Below are 21,127 nucleotides of genomic sequence, written 5' to 3' on the forward strand. Positions count from 1 at the left end.
TTAGAGTTTACTCCAAAAGTGGTTTGGAAACCACCAAAGAAATATTTCACATGACAACTAAGGAATCATACTGTTGTGAAACCAGCCACATTTTAAGTTCGCAAGCTCACATATCAAACTGAGGGGAGAGAATCCTTAGAGAGAAACTGTATATACTGCACACTGGGGAGAACGAGAAAAGTCTGAGTCATGTCCTGAGCTGGGTAGGAGCCAGCCAGGGGGGTAGGCGGGAGCTTGATGTGCTCCAGGGACTGAATGGAGATGGGGGTTTCTGGAGCAGATGAGTAAGAAGCCACGGTGTGGCTGGGACAAATAATGCCGGACCCTCTTGGCCTGCTTTAAAGGAACTGAACCTTATTCAGAATAGTTACTTGATCAAATTTATGGTTTTAAGCGTCACACTGGATGTGGCATGAAGAGTAGATTGCAAGAAAGTGCATAAAAGAAAGAGGTGTATGTAGAAGGCTTCTGCAGTTTGCAGAAGGCTAATGTAGTAGATCAGACAAGAAGTTTTGGAGGTCTGAATAAGAGTAAGGCAGGGGATCTGGAGAGGAGTATAAAAATTTGAGGTACCTTTTGGGGAATCAAGAGGACTGGGTGATTGGCTCTAAAGGTAAGGGGAAAGAGGTTAATAATGCCTCACAGATCCAGAGCTGATGCAAGTCGGTAGACAGCAGGGACATCTTGGGAAAAAGATAACAAATCCATTCAATAAATATTTATTGAGCACCTACTGTGTGCTATGTGCCATGTGCTGTTCTAGGTACTGGGAACACAGTAGTGAGAAAAACAGTCAAAAATCCCTGCCCTCGTGTAGTTTATATTCTAGTAGTATCCAGTTTTAGACATACTCGGTTTTAGATGACCATTTTAGACAGGTTACATGTTAGATACTAAAGAGACTATCCAAGTAAAAAGTTGAGTCTGAAGCTCAGAAGAGAGGTCCGAGGCTCGATATATAAAGAAATATGTGCATAAAGGTTAACGCTGGGAATAAGTGGAGTTTCTTGAGAGAAAGTACATATTATAAATGAAGAATATTCAAGACCAAGCCCACGGGAACATCATCATTCAAAGATTGGGCAGCTGAAGAGGAATGTAAGGGGATCAGAAGAAGGAAGAAAACCAAAAAATTGAAGGTATGCATTTACCCATAATTACAGAAAATAATGCAGTGGAAGGAAAGTTTTAGCTCTCCATACACCTGCTTGAGGACTCATTCCTCCCCCACCTCCTTGCTCTTTTTTGTAATTTTTAAGCTCTGGGCATCTGCCCAGCATTTCTTGTACTTGAGCCCTGTTTCCCACTGTTCATTTCATCCATCTGCCAATAGAAGGTAGAGTAGCAGGATATGAGCTTTGAGAGGAAAGGGGTGGAGAGAAAACCCTGGCTTTCTACTGTTTCTCAGTTCCCCTCCCCCTGCCAGCAGCTGGCCCAGATTCTCTGATCATATACTACCCCTAACAACAGCAGAAGGTTATAAGTAACCAGAGGAATTAGGAAAGGGCTGACTACTGCTGATGACTCCACCTCGCATCTAAGCTGGCTCTCTCTGCTCCCAGAACCCACACTGTGCCAGGCCATCGTGTCACCTCTGGGCCACAGAAGCCACTCTCAGGGCAGAGGGACTTAGCACCCTCTGTCACTAGTACTCAACAGGAAAAGACTGATATAGTAGAGTCCAAATGGGATGAGAGTCCAGAGAGATGTGCCCCTGACATCTCATGTTGAAAATGTACCTGCTTCCCCGCACAATTATTCGTATACACAGAGGTCAGCTGCTATACTCCCCTTAGCCTTAGACAGAAAAGTAAAACACACTCTTGAGGGCTCACATAGGCCCTTAACCATAGGTTTATCAGCATTTCTTTTTCTTAATTGAAGTATAGTTGATTTACAATATTGTTTTAGTTTCAGGTGTGCAGCACAGTGATTCAGTTATACATATATATCTATTCTTTTTCAGATTCTTTACCCTTATAGGTTATTACAATATATTGAGTATAGTTCCCTATGCTATACAGTAGGTCCTTGTTGTTTATCTATTTTATATATAGTAGTGTGGATATGTTAATCCCAACCATCTTTAAACAAATGTATTCCAAGTTACAAACAACCAACTTAGAAGGGAATTCTTTGCACCCAAACCATTTGTGAATCGGAGGTGATCCAATTTACTTTACTTCAGAAGAGAAGACTGTGACATTAGCGTTAATAAAAGACTATCTGGCAAACCAAAGAGATGGAATGGAGGCATTCTGCGTGCACCATTTCCCTCTGCCCTTGAGAATCACTCACTGTGATTTCTCTCTTGGATGAAGACAAACCCTGGCGGGGGAATCCTGTATGAGATTGGCTCTGTGTGTGCACTGTGAGCCTCCTGCATCCTTACTGGTCAATCTCCAGCGGTACTGATGGAGCCGTTCTCTAAATGTGCAGATCAGCTGGCTCCACACACAGCTGCTCAGCAAACATTTATGCCCTGCAATGAAAGACCTGGGTACCGCATCTGTCCCCAGTGCTAAGAAGTCTGCCATTCTTTTGGCACAAAGGGTTAGACCAAGGCTAACCAAGGTTATTTGGATGGTGCCGTGAGCCCTACTATAACTGAAGGCCTTTTCTAGAGGTATGAAAGAAAGGCTAACTTTTTATTTTGACCAGTCTGAGCTTTACTGTTGCTACTATGATTTAAAAGTGACTGAGAAGAATCAAAGGATAAAGTTCAAAATACCAAGGAAATCGTACATTGTGAGATAAGTGGAAACATCTGGAATGCTGTTCCTAGCTCCTGTGTGAATTTCAGGCCAGTTCAACAAATGCCATTCTTAGGCCCTATAGAACTGTGCGGAAATTTCGTTAGTTAGAGGGGCAAGATAAAGGCTTCTGACTTGGTCAGAGATAAAGACTTCTGTAGAGTACCTTTAACATCCAATTCTATTCATTGTCAAAAAAATATATAAAAACTCAGACATATTTCTGACCAGACAGACAATTGTTCTGAGAATCACTGCTATGGATTATGCTGTGGAGTGGAGGTGACAGTGAGGAAAGAGCTATTTTTTAATAACATAATTTCTTTTAGAAAGGCAATAAATGTATAATGTTTAAAATAAAAATATAGACAAGCAAAAGAAGACAATAAAGGCATCCATGATCTTATTACAACAGGTTAATATATGTCTTTTCTGTCCTCCTTTTCCTGTATTCATATGTTGACAAGATTTCATACACATATAAACAAAAATGCTGTAATTCTGTACATACCATTTTGTGAAATTTTCTTTACTTAATGGAGAAGGAACATTTTTCAATTGTATTATATACTATTTAATATCATTATAACATCATAGTATCCCACTTTAAAAATCTGTATTTTATATACTAATCCATTATTTCTTCATATTCAGCTTTTTCTCAATATTTTCCTTTCATAAACAGTGCAGATGTAAACATTCTTGAGCGTAATTTTTATGCATACTCATGATCATCTCACTAGTATAAATTCCTAAAAGTGACACTGCCATATCAAGGCATATGCCTAGGTTTAACCTGTTGATATTATTAACAAATTGCCTTACAGAAAGACTGCACATACTCTATACACATTAGCAGTGTATGTGAACGCCCATTCCTCAGACTTTCTACTACTTTTTTTTAATACTGGTGAAGTTGATGGTTAAGGGAAAAAAAATCACTTTTGTTTTAATTTGCATTTCTGTAATTACTAATGACGCGAAGATAGGCGAAAACTCATTAGAATAAAAAAGAATCTCTCCCTCCTTGTGAGCACAGGATAACCCAAGCCCTCTCTACATGCAGTCATGTTGGTCATTTGCATTAATTATACTGATATGTCTATTCACACCCATCACCAGATTTTAAATTTGTTCTAAAAAGCTCTTTATTTATAAAAGACATTAATCTGTACTTGTATCAAATAAGAATTTAGTGTCTGATAAAGGTAACATTTAAAATTCCCAGGGAAATGTATTAGCTTCCTGTTGCCGCTATAACAAATTACCACAAAATTAGTGTCTCAAAAAAACAATGCAAATGTACTGTCTCATGGTTGCAGATGTTAGAATTCTAACATTGGATTCACTGAGCTAAAATCAAGGTGTCGACAGGGCTGCTTCCTTCTGGAGGCTCTGAGAAGAAAATCTGTTTCCTCGTCTTTTTCAGCTTCTAGTGGCCACCTGTATCCCTTGGCTTGAGGCTTGTGGCTTGTGGCCCCTCCTTCATCTTCAAACACATCACTCCTCTCTCTGCTTCCACCATTGCATCTCCTTCTCCTCTGACTCCTCCTGTGTCCCTCTGATAAGGACCAATGTGATTACATCGGGCCCATCTGAAATCTTTAATTTAATCACACCTGCAAAGTGTCTTTTGCCAAACCTTCATGGGTTCCAGGAACTGGGGTGTGAACACATCTGGAGGCCATTTTTCAGCACACCATAATTGCACTGTTGCATCAATAGTGTTGAGAAAATTGACCAACCATTTGGAAAAAAAATTAAATAACTTATACACTATATCAAAATAAATTCTAGATGGACTAAAGACGGGGTTGGCAAACATTTTCTAGAAAGGGCCAAACAATGAATAGATTTTGGTCTGCAGGCCAGGTTGTCTCTGTTGCACCTCAGCTCTGCCATGGCAGCATGAAGCAGCCATAGATGATACCTAAACACATGGGCATGGCTGTGCTTCAGTAAAATTTTGTTTGCAAAAATAGGCAATGGGCCAGATTTGTCCCATGGGCCATCGTTTGCTGACCCTATATTAAAGACACTAATGTGAAAAAACAAAACAAAACAATAACAGTACCAGGAAACAAATAGATAAATTTTTATATAGTCTTTGTACAGGTGAGAATTTTCTAAACATGAAATCAAAGGAAGAAACCATAAAAGAAGATATTTGTAGATGTGCCATTATAGAAATCGGAAAATGCCATAAAAAATACTGAACATAAGGAACAAACTGTGGAAGAAGCAGGTTCTTTGTACCCCTATCAAGAATACTACAAAGGGAGCCGAAAGGAACAAAGCCCTACTTAGAATCCCAAAATAACCTGAAAGAATTAAAATTAGGAAGAATGCTCCAGAAACCTGGAAGGAGTATCTTCTGTTTATCTTTCTGCCACAGGTAAACACCAGCTATGTGTATGCAAAATAACAGAAAGCCCATGTGCATCGTAAGCCTATGAAGAGGATGGAGTGAATACTAGTTAACTCCCCTTCCGGGCTCCAGTTTCATCATCTCTGAGATGAAAGTAACAATCCCAGTCGTTCCTACTTCACAGAGTTGTGAAAGTTAAATGAGAGGAAAGAATGGGAAGAAGCTTTGAAAATTATAAAGTGCCAGGATCTTGGTAAAACTCCAATTTTCACAAATACTGAATATAATGCCCAATCCAGTGATACTCCTTCTTCAGGACCAGGCTGAAAGCAATACCATTAATAATATTGCTTTGATGATACATGTGGAAGAATTCTCTTTGAAGGAAAAATCACATGCTCCTGCCTATGGAGCATTCCATTTACTTAACAAAGCTGAATTTCTTTTGGTACTCAAAAATGTAAAAATTGTAAAATCTAGACTACATTAACCATTTAATAAGCTAAAAGAAGGTTACTAAGGGCTTCCCTGGTGGCACAGTGGTTAAGAGTCCGCCTGCCGATGCAGGGGACACAGGTTTGTGCCCTGGTCTGGGAAGATCCCACGTGCCGCGGGGCGGCTGGGCCTGTGAGCCATGGCCGCTGAGCCTGCGCGTCCGGAGCCTGTGCTCAGCAACGAAAGAGGCCACAACCGTTGAGAGGCCCGCATACCGCAAAAAAAAAAAAAAAAAAAAAAAAAAAGAAGGTTACTAAGACTGAAAAGCACCGCAGTGAGGGAGAAGTGAGGGTTGGAGAACACAGCAGGTGATGCAGGCAGAAACCTACATTAGAGAGGGTGCTATAACCATGTTAGAAATTTTGGACTTTCCCAGGGACAACAGGAAGCCACTAAAGGTTTTGAGCAGAAGCGTGATATGAACAGATCTGTGAAAAGATCACCCTGGCTCCAGGGTAAACAATGAATTGGAGAGGGAAGAAAATAGCAACTAAAAGATAAACTACAAAGCTTAAACAATAGTCCAGGCACAAGTTCATGGCATCATGAACTAAGGTAATAGTCATAGAAGTGGAGAGAAGTAAATGAGTTACCCAAGAATTAAAATCAAGACCTAGTGATGGACACAATACGGGGAACGATAGAGATGGGGGTATCAAGAATGACAACCATGTTTCCAGATGACAGATTACTGAAAAGCAATAAACACCATCCCAGCCTTCTTAGAATAGCGAGGCAGCTTCATCAAATCAAAACTGTAGGCATATAATTAATAATAATAATAATAATACTCACTGAGTAACTACTCAATGCCTGTCCTTGTGCTAAGTGCTTTACATGTTTTGTTTCATTTAAACCACCTAACAGCACCATGAGAAATGTTTTAGAATCATCTCTCCAACTTGTATATGGAAACTGAAACACTGAAGAGTTGACTTTTTCAAAGACCACCCGACAGTTAGTGGTAGAGATGGCGTTTGGAGCCAAGCAGCCTACTTCCAGAGTCCTCGCACCTAACGCTCATCCAGAGGAAGATGAGTGAGTGCTCTGTGACTGAGCAAGGCCAAGTTCATCTGGAGAAGATGCAGAATGTCAGCCAAGATCCTCATGACCTAGAAGGAGAAAGTAAACTACAGAAACCTTCAAAGGAAGACATGGATCTCCCTTGGAAAGCTTTGTGTCAAGACAAGAGGCTTGCTACCTTCCTGGATTATGTGTCTAAGATGTGATACAGGGTCAGTTATAGAAAATGGGATCCACTTTAGTAAAGGTGATGCGTCAACTTGACTGGGCTTTGGGGTGCCCAGAGAATTAGCCAAACATTATTCTAGCATGTCTGGAAGGTGTGTCTGGAGGAGACTAACATGTGAATCCATAGACTTCAGTAAAGCAGACTGTCCTCTCTAATGTGGGTGGGCTTCATCCAGTAATCCATTCAAGACCTGAATAGTACAAAAAGCCTGAGTGAGCTGGAACTCCTGCCTAACTGCTGAGTTGAGACACTGGTCTCTTCCAGGCTTCAGATTTGGACTGAAACTCTGGCTCTTTGGTTTCAAGCCTGCTGGCTTTTGAAATGCAACTAACACCATGGACTCCACTGGTTCTCAGGCCTTTGGACTCAGACTACAGCTACATACACATCAGCTCTCCTAGGTCTCAGCCTCTATAATCACATGAGCCATTTCCTTATAGTAAGTTTCTTCATATGTATATATATCTATATGAATGTATATATAAATAGGTGAATTAGTGAATGAATAAGTCACTAGTCACTGTAGGCAGGGTGCTCTGGATAAACAGAACCAATGTGATATCTATATATCTGTATCTACATCTATCTATATACCTATCTATCTGTACGTATATATATGATATCACATTGGTTCTATTTATTTGGAGAACCCTGACTAATACAGAGACTTGTTCACTCATGACTAACACTGCCAAAAGGAAGTACAGAAAAACCTTTGGAACCATAAGGGCTTAGATAGGAAATTTAAGCCCTTATGTACTATTTTCATTACTTCATTCTATCAACGGTTAGAATTTTAGAAGGAAGTAGTTCACGGTTTTAAAACAAATCCATTTTTCTAATTTGAGAAATACCTTCCTAATTTATCTTTCATATGGTCTAAAGACTCTACTATGCTACTAATATTTATAACATGCCAATGACTCTGCTTTTAAGTCCCAGGGGATGGAAAATTCACTAGGCTAAACAAAGGGGAGGTCTCTATTTTTACTCTCCTCCCATTACAAGGATAGGGAAAAGGGTCCAGGAGGCAGCTCCCTGGTTTCTGCCTCCTATTCAAGAAAGGCCTGGAATAGGTGGGCAAGACCAGCTCTCCCCTGAGCACTGGGGCAAGTGTGTTCTCCTCTCTTCTTGGACTGACTGGCTATGCTGGACTTGTCTTCCATCAAGGGCAAAGTCCCCAGTGTCTTGTGTGGCCTTAGGGATAAGGAAGGAATGCAAGCTGTTGTCCATCCCCTTCATAGCTTAGTCAAGAATTAGTCACATGATACAGCATTGCTCACAAGAGGTTCTCTTTGGCTTGGGCCAAACCATAATATGCAATAGTGATGCCTTAGCTGGCCATTCCCTGGGATGTATTGATACATATTTACACAAGAGTGGCCAGTCCAGATCAAGATCCATGTGGTCCTGAATCCCCTAACTAAAAACTATCTTACAAAGCAACCTCATACTTTCAATAACACTTTCTAAATATAATTGAATCTAGAAAATATCACAATATTGTTAGACATTTTTTAATTCTAAATTTTCTATTAATTGTGTTTCTATCAATAGTGAATTTGGTTTTGCTTAGTGAAGTAACTGATTGGAATTTTTCTTATTTTCCTAGCCAAACTAAACAGGTTTGAAATATCCAGTAAAATTTTATTAATTTTCTCCAAATTAGTAAAAGTCAGATTGTCAAATATTTTAAAAGTAGACAAGCTATTGTTTTTACTTGCTCATTCTCTTATTCTGGTTGGATAACACACCTCTAATTTTAAGGAATCATCCTCTCTCAGTCTCAGACCGTGTAGTTCTGGGGGCGTCTATCATACACTTGTTCCATCCCAGCCAGTAAGAGCACCACTTCCCCAGCCACGGTAGCAGCTTCAGTGATGGGCTTATGACCCAAACAGGGTCCAAGTTAATCCTGAGTCTTCTGCTTAAGCTTTTCATTCAGTTATTCACACAACATATACTTCTTGAAAGCCTACTGTGAGTCCAGCCACTGTTGTAGGGATTAGGATATTGTCAATTAAAAAAAAAAAAAAAAAAAAATGAACATCCCTGCCCTCATGGTACATACATTCTACTAAGGAAAACACTAGAATAAGTACAATAAATATCACAAATTAACTGTATATAATATGTTAGTGTTAAAAGCCAAACAGGAAAAACAAAGGGGGTGTGAAATTTTGATGAGGGGAAATGTTGGAATTTGCTCAGAAATAGTCATTGGAAAAGAGCCCTTATTTCATCTGTAGCCAAAGGGGCCTATTTCTACCTCTAGGAGTCAGATTGGTAAAGGAAGCCAGTTCAGGAGAAAGCAGAACCTAGAGCTGCAGAGAAACAAAGGCCTAATGACTTCATCGAAGCACCTGGACTCAGCTGTGCCTCCAGTTGTTTTAGTTTTATGAGGCAATAAGTGCCCTTATTTTTTGTTCGAATTGGGTTTTCTGTCACTTGCCACCAAAAAAGACCTGACAAATGCCAAGATGTTCAGGTATATATAGAAACTTAAAGTGTCTTATAATGTGTTTCTAAGTGGGATTCCTGCTGTACTTGGATTATCGGATAGCTAGAACTCATTTCTAATTAGCATTATACATTTACATGTAAACACCTAAAATGCTAAGGACCTTAAAAACAGCATGTTCACTTTAAAGTGTTTAAATGAGCTCCTTAAGGTGTGCTTTATACTCTGAATGGAAGGAACCCTTTCTAATCCATTGTTCCAAGGTCACTCTTGTCCAGATCAAGCAATTACAAATTCTAAGTTATCTCAGTTAAGAATCAATGAGATTTTACCAGATATGTTTCTTCTATTGCACATATAGAATAGTATTTTGGATTTTTTTTTGAAGCCTTGTTAGGCAACAGAGAAAATTTCTGCCTCACTTTTGTTGGTGGTGTTGGTTATATTTTCAGAGACACATAGTTAAGGACCAATCCTCAGGTGCTCTGAATAGAGAACCAGTCATTAGTCACTGGCCATCCTACATGCTGAGGGTTCCAAGTCCACCAGAACCACGCTCACCAGCATTAACTTGACTGAGTAATTACCATCTGCCCCAAAATACCAGCTGACCAGAACCGCCGTGCTGGACTGAAGTGTGTTTGAATTTAAGATTACAGAAAGCAACGAATAGGTTTTTAATTTTTCTTATCCTTCTTCCTCTATTTCTCCTTTCACTTTGATCTTACTTTCTTCCCACCCCTAAATCAAATAAAACCACACACACACACAATAGCTGCTTTCCCTTTCAACCTAATATTCTTTTGCAGCACCCTTTCACATATGTAGCAAACTGTTGAGCACAGACTTCTAGTCCCCCAAACCCACCAAGAGGACCCAGGCCAGGGACAAAAGATGATAAGGACAAAAGATGATAAGCACCCACATTGTATGTGAGCCATAAACAGACAGGGAGTAGGCATTTCCTTGGGGCTTTTTTTTTTTTTTTTTGCGGTACGCGGGCCTCTCACTGCTATGGCCTCTCCCGTTGCGGAGCACAGGCTCCGGACACGCAGGCTCAGCGGCCATGGCTCACGGTGGCTCACGGGCCTAGCCGCTCCGCAGCATGTGGGATATTCCTGGACTGGGGCACGAACCCATGTCCCCTGCATCGGCAGGCGGACTCTCAACCACTGTGCCACCAGGGAAGCCCCCTTGGGGCTTATTTAAAGGAGGCTAACTAACTCTGCCATCTGAGCCATGCCTGGACAGACCCCAGCCCCCAGCTACATGATCAACCAAGAGAGGAAATTCAAAGAAGTTCTCAGAGATCGGGGTGAGTCATTAGCCTCAGTGAACAGCCATGGCCTTTTCCTCTCCTTCCCATACAGGGAGATCTGAGGCTACTTCTCTCCATTTAAGCAAAGAAAAAGGGCTTCAAATGTACCAGTCATACAGTTGCCTGCAAGAAAAGGAGACTGGCTTCTTTTTCCCAGGTTGGACGTCTGCATATGCGGCATATGTGTGGGCTACCCATGCTTATCTGAGCAGGGGAGAGGAGACTCAGAGAGAGAACAGAGGAAAGGGTGCTGAGAGGAACATCTCTGGTGTCTAAAGATTTGTAAGTTTCCTCTGGATCAAGTGGATTCTGGGGAAGGTAGCTTGACTTGAGCCAAATTTCTGGTGGAAGCTAAGGGGACTGCAAACCCAGGTGGGGCTTCCACACTGGAAAACAGTGGGAAGATTTCCTACAGGACTCCAGTGGTCGAGGAGAGAGAATCAGCAGTCAGCCAGTATTATCCAGAGAGGCAGCAATGCCCAGCAGAGGATACAACTGCATGGTTCAGTAAAAGGCTGGCCAACCTTCTTGCCTCATCTTTCTACCTGCCCATCACCCACCTCACATCTTCCACTTGCCGAGCACACGCCTCACCTCTTCTACCTGCCCCAGCACCAGCACCAAGAGACCACAAAATAAGAAGGATGGATCATACGGTAATTCTATTTTTAGTTTTCTGAGGAACCTCCATACTGTTTTCCATAGTGGCTGCACCAACTTACATTCCCACCAACAGTGTAGGAGGGATGTAAGCTATTATATATAGGATGGATAAACAACAAGGTCCTACTGTATAGCACAGGGAACTATATTCAATATCCTATGATAAACCATAAAAATATACAAAAAGAATGTGTGTGCATATACATATATATACATATATACACACACACATACACACACACATATATATGGTGAATCACTGTACGGCAGAAATTAACACAGCATTGTAAATCAACTATATTTCAATTAAAAAAAGAAAAAAGATGAGCTACTTGAGTAATTTTTAGTCACTATTTTAGCAAAAGAACTCTTTCTTCCAATGAAATATTACTTTAACACAAATTTAAGCTAGAGATAAAAGCAATGAAGCAATTACTTGAGCAATTTAAACCTTTATAGCTTGATCCTCAAATACTTCATTGTTGGCAGAACCCCTGAAGTTCCCCCAGGAAACATTCAGATTTTGTGGAGCCCGGTAGGAAAACCACTGCCCAGGACACACATATCAACTACATGCACACAATATTGTGCTTCCAGACAGCCTGATACCCTTTAGCAACAGAATATGAGTGTCCATAGACAGTACTCATAAAAAGCATGGAGTTTACATACAGATATTTGGTACTTTGAGAAGGGAAGCAAACTGTATTTAAACCTGCTTATTTTAACTCCTTTTTTCCTATTTATTCCTACAAAAGTCTCCTGTTCATAACATTATACTAGTGTTTTCCTCAACCACATTCCCACATTCTCGCTTTTCCCAGAAACTTCCATTTATATTTAATGCCTGATCTTGTAATTTCTTGAAAAGGACAAAGACAGAAGTCCATTCAAGGCCAGAAGACGGCTTTTTCTCCTAAGAAACTGTCAGCCAAATTTCTCAGGGAGGAACTGGAAATGAAGTGAGAGACATTGATAAATTTCCCTTCTGAACAATCAATAAAAGCCCCACCATCCTGTTCAGACTCCCACTGTGGAAGCAAGGGCCGTAATTAGATTGTCAAAAATTCAACTTGCCCAAGCTGACAGCAACCCCCTCGAAAGTGACATGTGATTGGCACTCGGTCTGGGGTGGTGAACCTGTATTGGCAGACAGAGGGTAGGGAGCAAAAGGCAAGAGTGAAATTTCCTCATTGAAAACAGCCCCCCAAACCCCACACTGATGAAGAATCTGCGACCCTTTAGTCATATTAACATAGCAAAGTGTGCAGCTGACAACTTACTAAGCCATCTAATCTCCACCACAGATTCAGAACCCAGCCTGCCCCATCCACTCCCAAACCCAGAAAAAGAGGAATGTCATTCCTTCACGACCTCCAAAGCTAATACCTCTCTCTTGCTGTGATGAAGAGGTAGACAAGAACATGAATAAGGAGAAAAATCTCCAGACAGAGATGGACCCGTGCCAAATAGAAGTCCCTCCATCCCTCACCCCTGAAAGAAACTATGAGATCATAGGCACAGGGGACTCACTGCTTTGGGGGAAAAATATCATGAGAATAGCCATAACTAATAGTGCTGGAGTGTTAACCGTGTGCCAGATACTTTGGAGCAGTTCACAAGCGGTAAATCTATGAGGTAGGAACTATGTTTTCCTGGTTTTATAGAGATTGATTTGCCCAAGGTCTTAGTTGATGAATAGCAGAACTGGACTGATTTCTGACTCCAAAACTTATATAAACCACTAAAAATAGCGTTTCTCCACGTGTAGTCAGTGGGCCCCCTGAATCAAATCACCTGAGGGTTCCACTGAAATGCACATTCCTGGGCCCATGCAAAACCCACCGAGTCAGATTCTGGAAGTGAGGTCCAGAAACCTCTATTTTTAAAATCTTCCTGAGAAGAGCCTTCCATGCACTAAAGTCGGTGAATCTCCTCCCTACAGCATCCTGGGAAGCTGAGTGAATGTTGGGTCTTTAGGGACCTTCTGGGGGCAAAGCAGTGAATCAAGTTGCTCGCTGTTTTGCATACTTGACAGCAAGAGAAAATTAGTTTTTCCCTAAAGCCCCAGTGTCACTAGACCCACCTCTGGCCCTGGAAAAAGGCCAGTGAAATTACGTAACGATTTCAACCGTGATATACCACCACGCCGCCAGAGGGAAAGACTGTTTGAGACCTCAGGTGGTGAGGGAGAGAGAAGGGAGAGGATTGATGGACCTCAGGCTGTGACTGGGATTCCCTGCCAGAGAAGGCAGAAGGGAATCCCTCTCACCCAATGGCTAAGCTCTTTCCTACACACTATTTCTCTCAAATGGATGAGATGCGGCAGCATCACCTCAATGAGGAAAACAGCTTGATTTCGCCTGTGTTCAATGTGCAAGCTCTGTGGTTCATGAGAGATTCTACTCAGGTCTATATTGACAGGACTGTGGGGAAATGGGTAAAACAGCCATTGATGACACCCTAGTCCTGGGAATACAGGAAAGGAGAGGTGGAGGGAGAGGAAGGAGAGGGAAAAAGAGGAGAGGAAGAGTGTTGGGAGAGGAGAGGTGGAGGGGAGAAGACAGAAATGAGGGAAGCAGGGGAGAGGAGGTGTCTGCGCTCTCAGTATCCAGTAACATCACCAGGATAAAGTAGCAACACTTGTAACTTCCAGAATTCTCAGAACACATTAGAAGTTATCTACTTTGCTTTAATTGCCCCATCTTAATTATAAGCAGTGGTCCCAGGGATTTTCTTAACTTGTCATCTGTTAAAACACAAAGGTTAGGAGCACAGGGTACATTTACAACACAAGCACATAAAGGTATATTTGTAAACTCTTTTGCTGATCCTTCATAATAGAATGTGAGGAGAAAAGGGGGCTGGAATGAAAGAAGCCGAGTAAAAGAATGAGGAGAGTTTCATTCTTCTTCAGGTGAATTTCCATTTCGAGCAAGAGCTGTGCCATCTGCATCTTAGAGGACAGTGGCTCTCAAACCAGAGGATCCCTGTTGAGCTGCAGGATACTTCAGACAGCCTATGGGCTGGTTGAAACACTGATCTGTGCCCTCTTGTTCTCCAGCTGTGTTTTATCAATGGTAAACAGCAGCACATTGGGTTGGTGACCTAACTGGCTGTTAGACTATAGCAAACACTTGAAGACCATCGCTGACCTGTGAATAGACAGAAGCCCCTCATGGATCCTGGGCTACAAGATCGATATAAGTGCTTGATGAGGGATACAGGAAGAAAAAGGTCCTCCTTAGAAGTAGAATACAAGAATCAATATTGTAGGTATTTTGAATTTCAGCCTAGATAATTGTGGGTTTTTTAATCCTTACAAAATTTATCCCCAGTGTGTATCACTCTGGCTGGTCCATGGTCAACACTTAATAAATGCTTGATGGGGCTTCCCTGGTGGTGCAGTGGTTGAGAGTCCGCCTGCTGAGGCAGGGGACACGGGTTCATGCCCCAATCCGGGAAGATCCCACATGCCGCGGAGTGGCTGGGCCCGTGAGCCATGGCTGCTGAGCCTGCACGTCCGGAGCCTGTGCTCCGCAACGGGAGAGGCCGCGACAGTGAGAGGCCCGCGTACCGCAAAAATAAAAAAAAATAAATAAATGCTTGATGATAAGATCTCACTTCCTCTCATAGTAAGCCAAAAAAGGCAAAAGAGGGCTTTTAGTAGACAATGATTGAGGGCCACAATTTGTGATGGACAGAGCCTTAATGGAGCAAGAAGGGTGACTCCTCAGCATAGCCACATGCCATGCCTAGAATAACTACTCTGTGATAGGCGGCAGGGTCTTATTTTGCTACGTCAGCACAGAAATTCCAATGTAGAGAATGTCACATTTTCTGGAGATCGGGCTACTATCTGGTGCCCACATTTTTGATCTGACTTTGGCTCGTGCTATGTAATCAAATGTATATAAGCATCCACTGAGAGACACTCCAAGCTCATCATGTTATACTTACATTTTCTAGTTGATACTAAGGATTATCCTGGCACGTTTAGTAATTTCCTGAATCTCAAGGAAAATAAAAATGTCCATTTTGCAAAGTGGGATGAAGTTATCAAAAGGCAAACGAAATTGTAGCAGAAACACATTATAGTCTAATTCCTATTTTTTCCCAGGAATCCATAAACACCGACCCACCTGTAACAAAATTCTAGGTAGAACTCTAACTGAACCCTGTTCCCAGGGGGGTGAAAACAGCAACAACAACAACAAAGTGAAGTTGTCTCTGCTTTGGGCTGCCACCAGTGTACACAGCCATGGGTGTAGGCTAAGTAACAGTAAGTAACCATATTGGTTGGTTTTCACTAGGTTAAACTGCAGCTGCAAACACAAGTCTCAGTGGTTCATGACAACAAAGGTTTATTCCTCACACACATACATAGGAGCAGTATGCAGCTCTGCCCAAGCTTAAGGAGCTGCCCCTATCCCTATGGGGGATGGGCTATTCTCAAGCAGAAGGAAAAGAGAAAAATGACCAAAGTATCACAATGGCTCTCAAAACTTCTGCTTGGCCATGCAGTACATCAATTTCTGCTCACATTCCATTGACCAAAGCAAGTCCAAGGCTAAGCCCACTCTCAGCGGGACAGGGAAGTATGGTCCACCCACGGGGAGGCACTGAAAGTCACCTGACAGTGGGCAGAGGTGACAGAAAGGGGGGCAAATAACTGAGAACCACAGTACACTCTGCCGTGAGCATCACCACAGTCAATATTCCTTATTTAAGGAAACAGTGCTCATGCCGTAATTGACTTTGTTGCCTCTGCGACTAACAGCCAAAGAGACGGAAGTAGTTTTATCATTTTCCCCATTGTCTGCACCTTGGCTAGACACACACAGCTCTACCTCAGTTCCTCTGGTCAACTGCCTCACTCACCATGCAGGGAAAGAGTTCCATTCCTCACAGCCAGGAACTTGACTCCATACGGAAAGAAGGGGGTAGAGTGGGAACTCCCGTAGAGTTTGATCTGAGCTTTGCCTTGGAAGGGCTTGTCCTCGGATCCAATCCTGAGCTCTCCACCATCAGAAACAAGGATGGAGTGTGCTCTGAGCTCGATGGGTCCTGGGTCCAGGAAAATCAGCTTTCCTCCTAATAGCCAAAGAGAAGACAGTCAGTCTCTGGGAGAATGAGGCTCACTTCCTTTTGACAGTTCCAATGTCTGATGAAATCCTCTTCGTTTATGTGCTTCTGCTGAAATTTAGGCTCATTTTATCTTGCCTTCTCTTCTAGAAGCACAGTTGAGTGGATCAGACACCCAGAAGCAGAAGCACTATATTACTAATCTAGCTTAGGATAGCTATCACAATTCACAGCAGCTTTATTTGTAGTATTTTTAATGACAATAACCTAAATGCCTAGAAATTTAGGACTGGTTAAATAAGAAACGAGAAGGTCACCGTTTTTACCATGTAACAGCAGCTTAGAAAATCAAGGTTAAAAAAACTAGGAAACAGTAAATAGGAAATAAGAATAGAAGAAAATATGCCAAAATTATAAGAATTACAGTAAAAGAAGTGTAATTAGGAGGCACTGTGAAATTTTAGTACTTTAGCTGACCAACATCTATTATCCTTTTCTTTGGACAATAGACACTGATTTCCACAAGGAACTGTTCTGCTCCATTGAATAGAGTTGAGTGGGACTGTCAAACATGGTGTCTTATCCTACCGTTAACTGAGTCATGTACCCAGGCTTCAAAAGGAAACCTGGAGCAAGCAAATCTCCCTCCCCAGGCTGGAGAAAATAGCATGGCTTGGCCCCTTACCCACGTATATTTTCCTTCATAACGCTTAGCATCAGACATACCATATATTTACATGTTTACTGTCTGCCCTCCCGCCCCCCAGGAATGCATGCTTCATGAGGGCACTGATCTGCCTTGTCCACTTCTACATTCCCAGTGTCTAGAACAGTGACTGGCAGAAGGTTGGCACTCAATATATAATTGCTGAGTAAATGAATAAATGGTTATATCCTTTTAGAGTATCTAAGTACCTGAATTTCCTTATAGACACACACACACACACACACACACACACACACACACACACACACACAAACATACACATACTCACTCCCATTTTCTCAGAAAGGATACTGTTATGACATTGAATCAGTAAGTCCACACATTGTCTCAATGAGCTAAAGGTAAGCCCAGAATGCGGGGGAGGCAAGTGGCAGAAGTGGCTCAAAAGGTAGATTCCACAGGAAGAAGGAGGGTCATGGTGAGGGCCAGTGAAGAGCAAAGACTCCATCTGCTAAATGGAGTCCTGAATCCAAGGTACCAAATCCTTGAGTTGGATTGTTGTTTTGTACTTAAACACGTGCTGGAGGAATGAGAGGGAGCGAAGAAAAAGGCCAAGACAAGTCGTTTCTGTTATCTCCATCTTAGTACAGAGATAGTGACCAATACAGATGGAGGCCACTCCTCCCCTGACCTTCTGTTCTAACATTCTCTTCAGCTTTCCTTGGCTCCTTTATCTTTGATCCTAAAGCCCGAGCCACACACCATCAATAACAGTCACAGAGTGTTTACTTGGATTCAACCTCTTAAAGTGCTCTTTCCTTTCAGCCACATTTTAGAACAACACACCCCCGTGGGTATCCAGTTTCACCATCTATAAATTGTCCCTGGCTAGAACTCTTCCCTCAGAGATGTGTGGTGAGATTTCTTGAAATGATGCTTATAGATCCCTGGTCCTGGGTCTGACCTAGGAGACACTGAATGCAGTAGTGTAAGAGCCCTACTAGACCACCTCCTTCCAACACCTCACTCTCCGTTGTCCTGACGTCCCTTTTCAAATATGGCGTAGAGATCACAGTCTAAGGTAATCGACCCAAGAAGCAACTCTCCTTTAGTGACCTAGAGGCTTGATGCTTGAGTGGCACCAGTCTGCTCACCAGACTTCCAAAGGGCCTGCTGGCAATTCTGACCTTAATTTTCCCTTCCATTGTCATCACGATGACAAGAATAATCATTAGAAATGCAATCATATCACGCATCCTGCTGTGAACAAGAGGGAAGAAATGTGACCTGTGGTACAGGCCACCTTCTTGAGTTCACTAGAACTTTTTCACTCACAGCCATGTGTCATTAATGTCTCAACTAATTATCTTCAACTGGTGGACCATGGGTTGGGCAATGGGTCCCACCATTATGAACAGTCAGGAAATCTGAATCTGAACCGAGATGAACCAGTGATGGAGACAGGATATTGGATCAGGTTCCTGTCCCCTCTGCTACTGACCTCTGAATGACCCTCACAAAATCTCACAAAATTGCTGGGCCTCGGACTACTCAGTTTCTAAATCTGTCCCACTCACTGCTGAGGGATGGTCTGTTTGCCCCTTAGCGATGTGCAGAACAGAATTGTTCGTTCGTTCGCTGAGGTTCCTTCCAGCTCTAGAACATTTGGCATCTGCATCTGCAAAGATGCAGTCAAGTGTGCATTTGACACTGATGGAAACAGGGACCTCATGTTCTCTCGCCACCACCTACCCTGCAGAGAACTTTGAATACCACTTGAGGAAGGGATTACCTGCACAGTCAGGAATTCAAACGAGATTATGGGGAAAGCAAGGGAGCTGACATGTATTAAGCACCTACCATATGCCAGTACCTTTAGCTATGTTGTTTGAAATGACCTTCCAAACAAGCCCAGGAGGTCGATGTCACGCTCCATATTTCAGAGCAGACAGTGAGCTGGGGGAGGCAGAGCGAGCATTAGAACCAGACCACCTGACAGAGGCACTCACGCTCTCTCCACTTTGCAAACCCTCCCAAGTAGCTTTTTCATTAATTAGGAAATTAATTTCCATTAAGTATTTCATTAATTTCATTATTTATCATAGTTACTTTTAAGGAAAAACACGTGTTAACCTAAGTAGCTTTGCCTATGGCTTGTTTATATGTGGTTTATTTTAATTTTGTTAATGTAGATATACCTCGCCTCATTACGAAAAGGATTTGAGGCAGACTACAAGGATTAGTGGGTACATTTATAACCTGGGTTTTGTCCCTTATACCATCAAGCAAAATATTAAATACACTGAAGCAAACTGGTAGAAATCTGAAAATGTCATATACTGACAGGAACTAATTATGACGCTAATGAAGGGAGAAAAGCTCAGCCCCAAAACATGAATGACCTGTGTTGTCAAGAGTACTATAAATAGGACTAATTAGTTAATGCAGTAATCGCTCTTCCCTGCTAAAAAGCCTTTCCTCCTTACTTTATCAGTGGCAGGTACGTGTAAGAAATCTAGGGAAAGGAAGAGAGTTTGATGCGGAATTCAGCTAATTTTGGTTGATACGTGATAACCAAGGAGAAAGTTCCTTGGTGTGGAAGAACGGAAAGTTTATATACGGCAGGCTGCTTTAAAGGATAGTTATTTGAGTATGGGAGGGCAGTGGGAGGACTTTATTTCTCCACTTTATAGAGCTCAACCCCATTTCTGAAAGCTGAAATAAAGAGCAGGGCTGAAATCAGCCTTTGGCTGTGACCCTTACATTGCTTGTTATGATTGTTCATGAAAGCTGAGTATGTCCCACGAGTGACCTTGGGTAATTTTATAAAAATCAATCAACCATCATTATTGTTACTTCCCCTCCAAAATAAATAAATGAACACAACTTTTTACATGTAATCACTTCTTCCCATTAAACATCTCTTTTATTTCTTTTAAAGGGAAGTAAAAGAGACTTTTAGCAGCTAGCTAATGTTTGCAAAGTACATCAAAACCTGCTTTGGGCTAACCCTACAATTAGCCATCCTCTGTAATAACCACAAAATGATTCTGTTGTATGTGTGTGTGTGTGTTAAAGAAAAACAAATACACAGTTCTAGCTATTTTCCCCCTTACAGAAAACATTTAGAGTATAAGTATTTTACCTTACAAGAATACTCCTCAAAAGAACTGGGTATACCTTCTATCCCAGTTTTTTCCCTCTAGTCTCTTTGGAACCCTCCCCAGCTGTGCCTTTTCCTGGCCACTCCACCAAAACTGGTCCTGTTGAGGTCACAAATGACAACCACATTGCTGAATCCAAGGCGGGATGCTCAGTGCTCACCTTTCCTGAGCAGCCAGCAGCATCTAACATACTTGTTCACTCCTTTCTTGATACTCCTTCCCCTCGCCCACCGAGCACTGTGCCCTCCTGGATGGCCTCCCACCTCCTGAGCCTTCCCTCCTGACCTCCTCTGCCTGATTCCTCCTGCTTGTCCCAACCACTGACACTTGGAATGTCACAAGACTCAGTCCCTTGATCACTTTTTTTCTCACCTTGTCTTAAAGTTTTAAACTCCATCATATGCTCATCGCTGATAACTCCCAGATTTCAATCCCTAAGGCCCACCTCCACCCTCAGCTCAAGGCTCATCGCCCCAACTGCTACTTGACATCTCCGCCTGGATGTCTCAAAGGTTTCTCAGCTTAGCACGTCCAAAAAGTGAGCTCCTCGTCTTGCCCCACAGTCCTTTCCTTTTCCATAAATGGCAACTCCATCCCCTCTTTGCTCAGTTTGAAAGTTTGAAAGTCCTTTGCTTTGTTTGAAAGAGTCAGCGTTCACTCTCTCTCACACCACAAGCAAAGCTCCAGGGAATTTTGTGCATTCTTCCTTCAAAATATCCCTGTGATCCAGCCCCTTCTCACCACCTCCACTCCTATCACTGGGGTCTAAGTCACCCTCATCTCATCCCCAGGTAACTCTAAAAGCCTCTTAACTCAGCTCTTTTCTTCTGCCCCTGTCCCCACCCCAGGGTCTACTCTTAAAACAACAGTCACTGTGATTTGTTTAATGTAAACTTTATCA

General features: G+C 42.2%; 1 protein-coding gene across 1 annotated transcript in view; it reads right to left on the reverse strand.

Moving 5' to 3' along the window:
- Nucleotides 1-21,127, reverse strand: part of PKHD1 (PKHD1 ciliary IPT domain containing fibrocystin/polyductin) — a 433,150-nt gene that overhangs the window by 255,979 nt on the left and 156,044 nt on the right. Inside the window, exon 38 of the mRNA XM_082848479.1 lies at nucleotides 16,192-16,404. Coding sequence (XP_082704605.1) covers nucleotides 16,192-16,404 — 213 coding nt within the window. The remainder of the gene's footprint in view (nucleotides 1-16,191; nucleotides 16,405-21,127) is intronic.

This window comes from Leucopleurus acutus (assembly GCF_964270905.1).
Source record: "Leucopleurus acutus genome assembly, chromosome: 10".
NCBI lineage: Eukaryota > Metazoa > Chordata > Mammalia > Artiodactyla > Delphinidae > Leucopleurus > Leucopleurus acutus.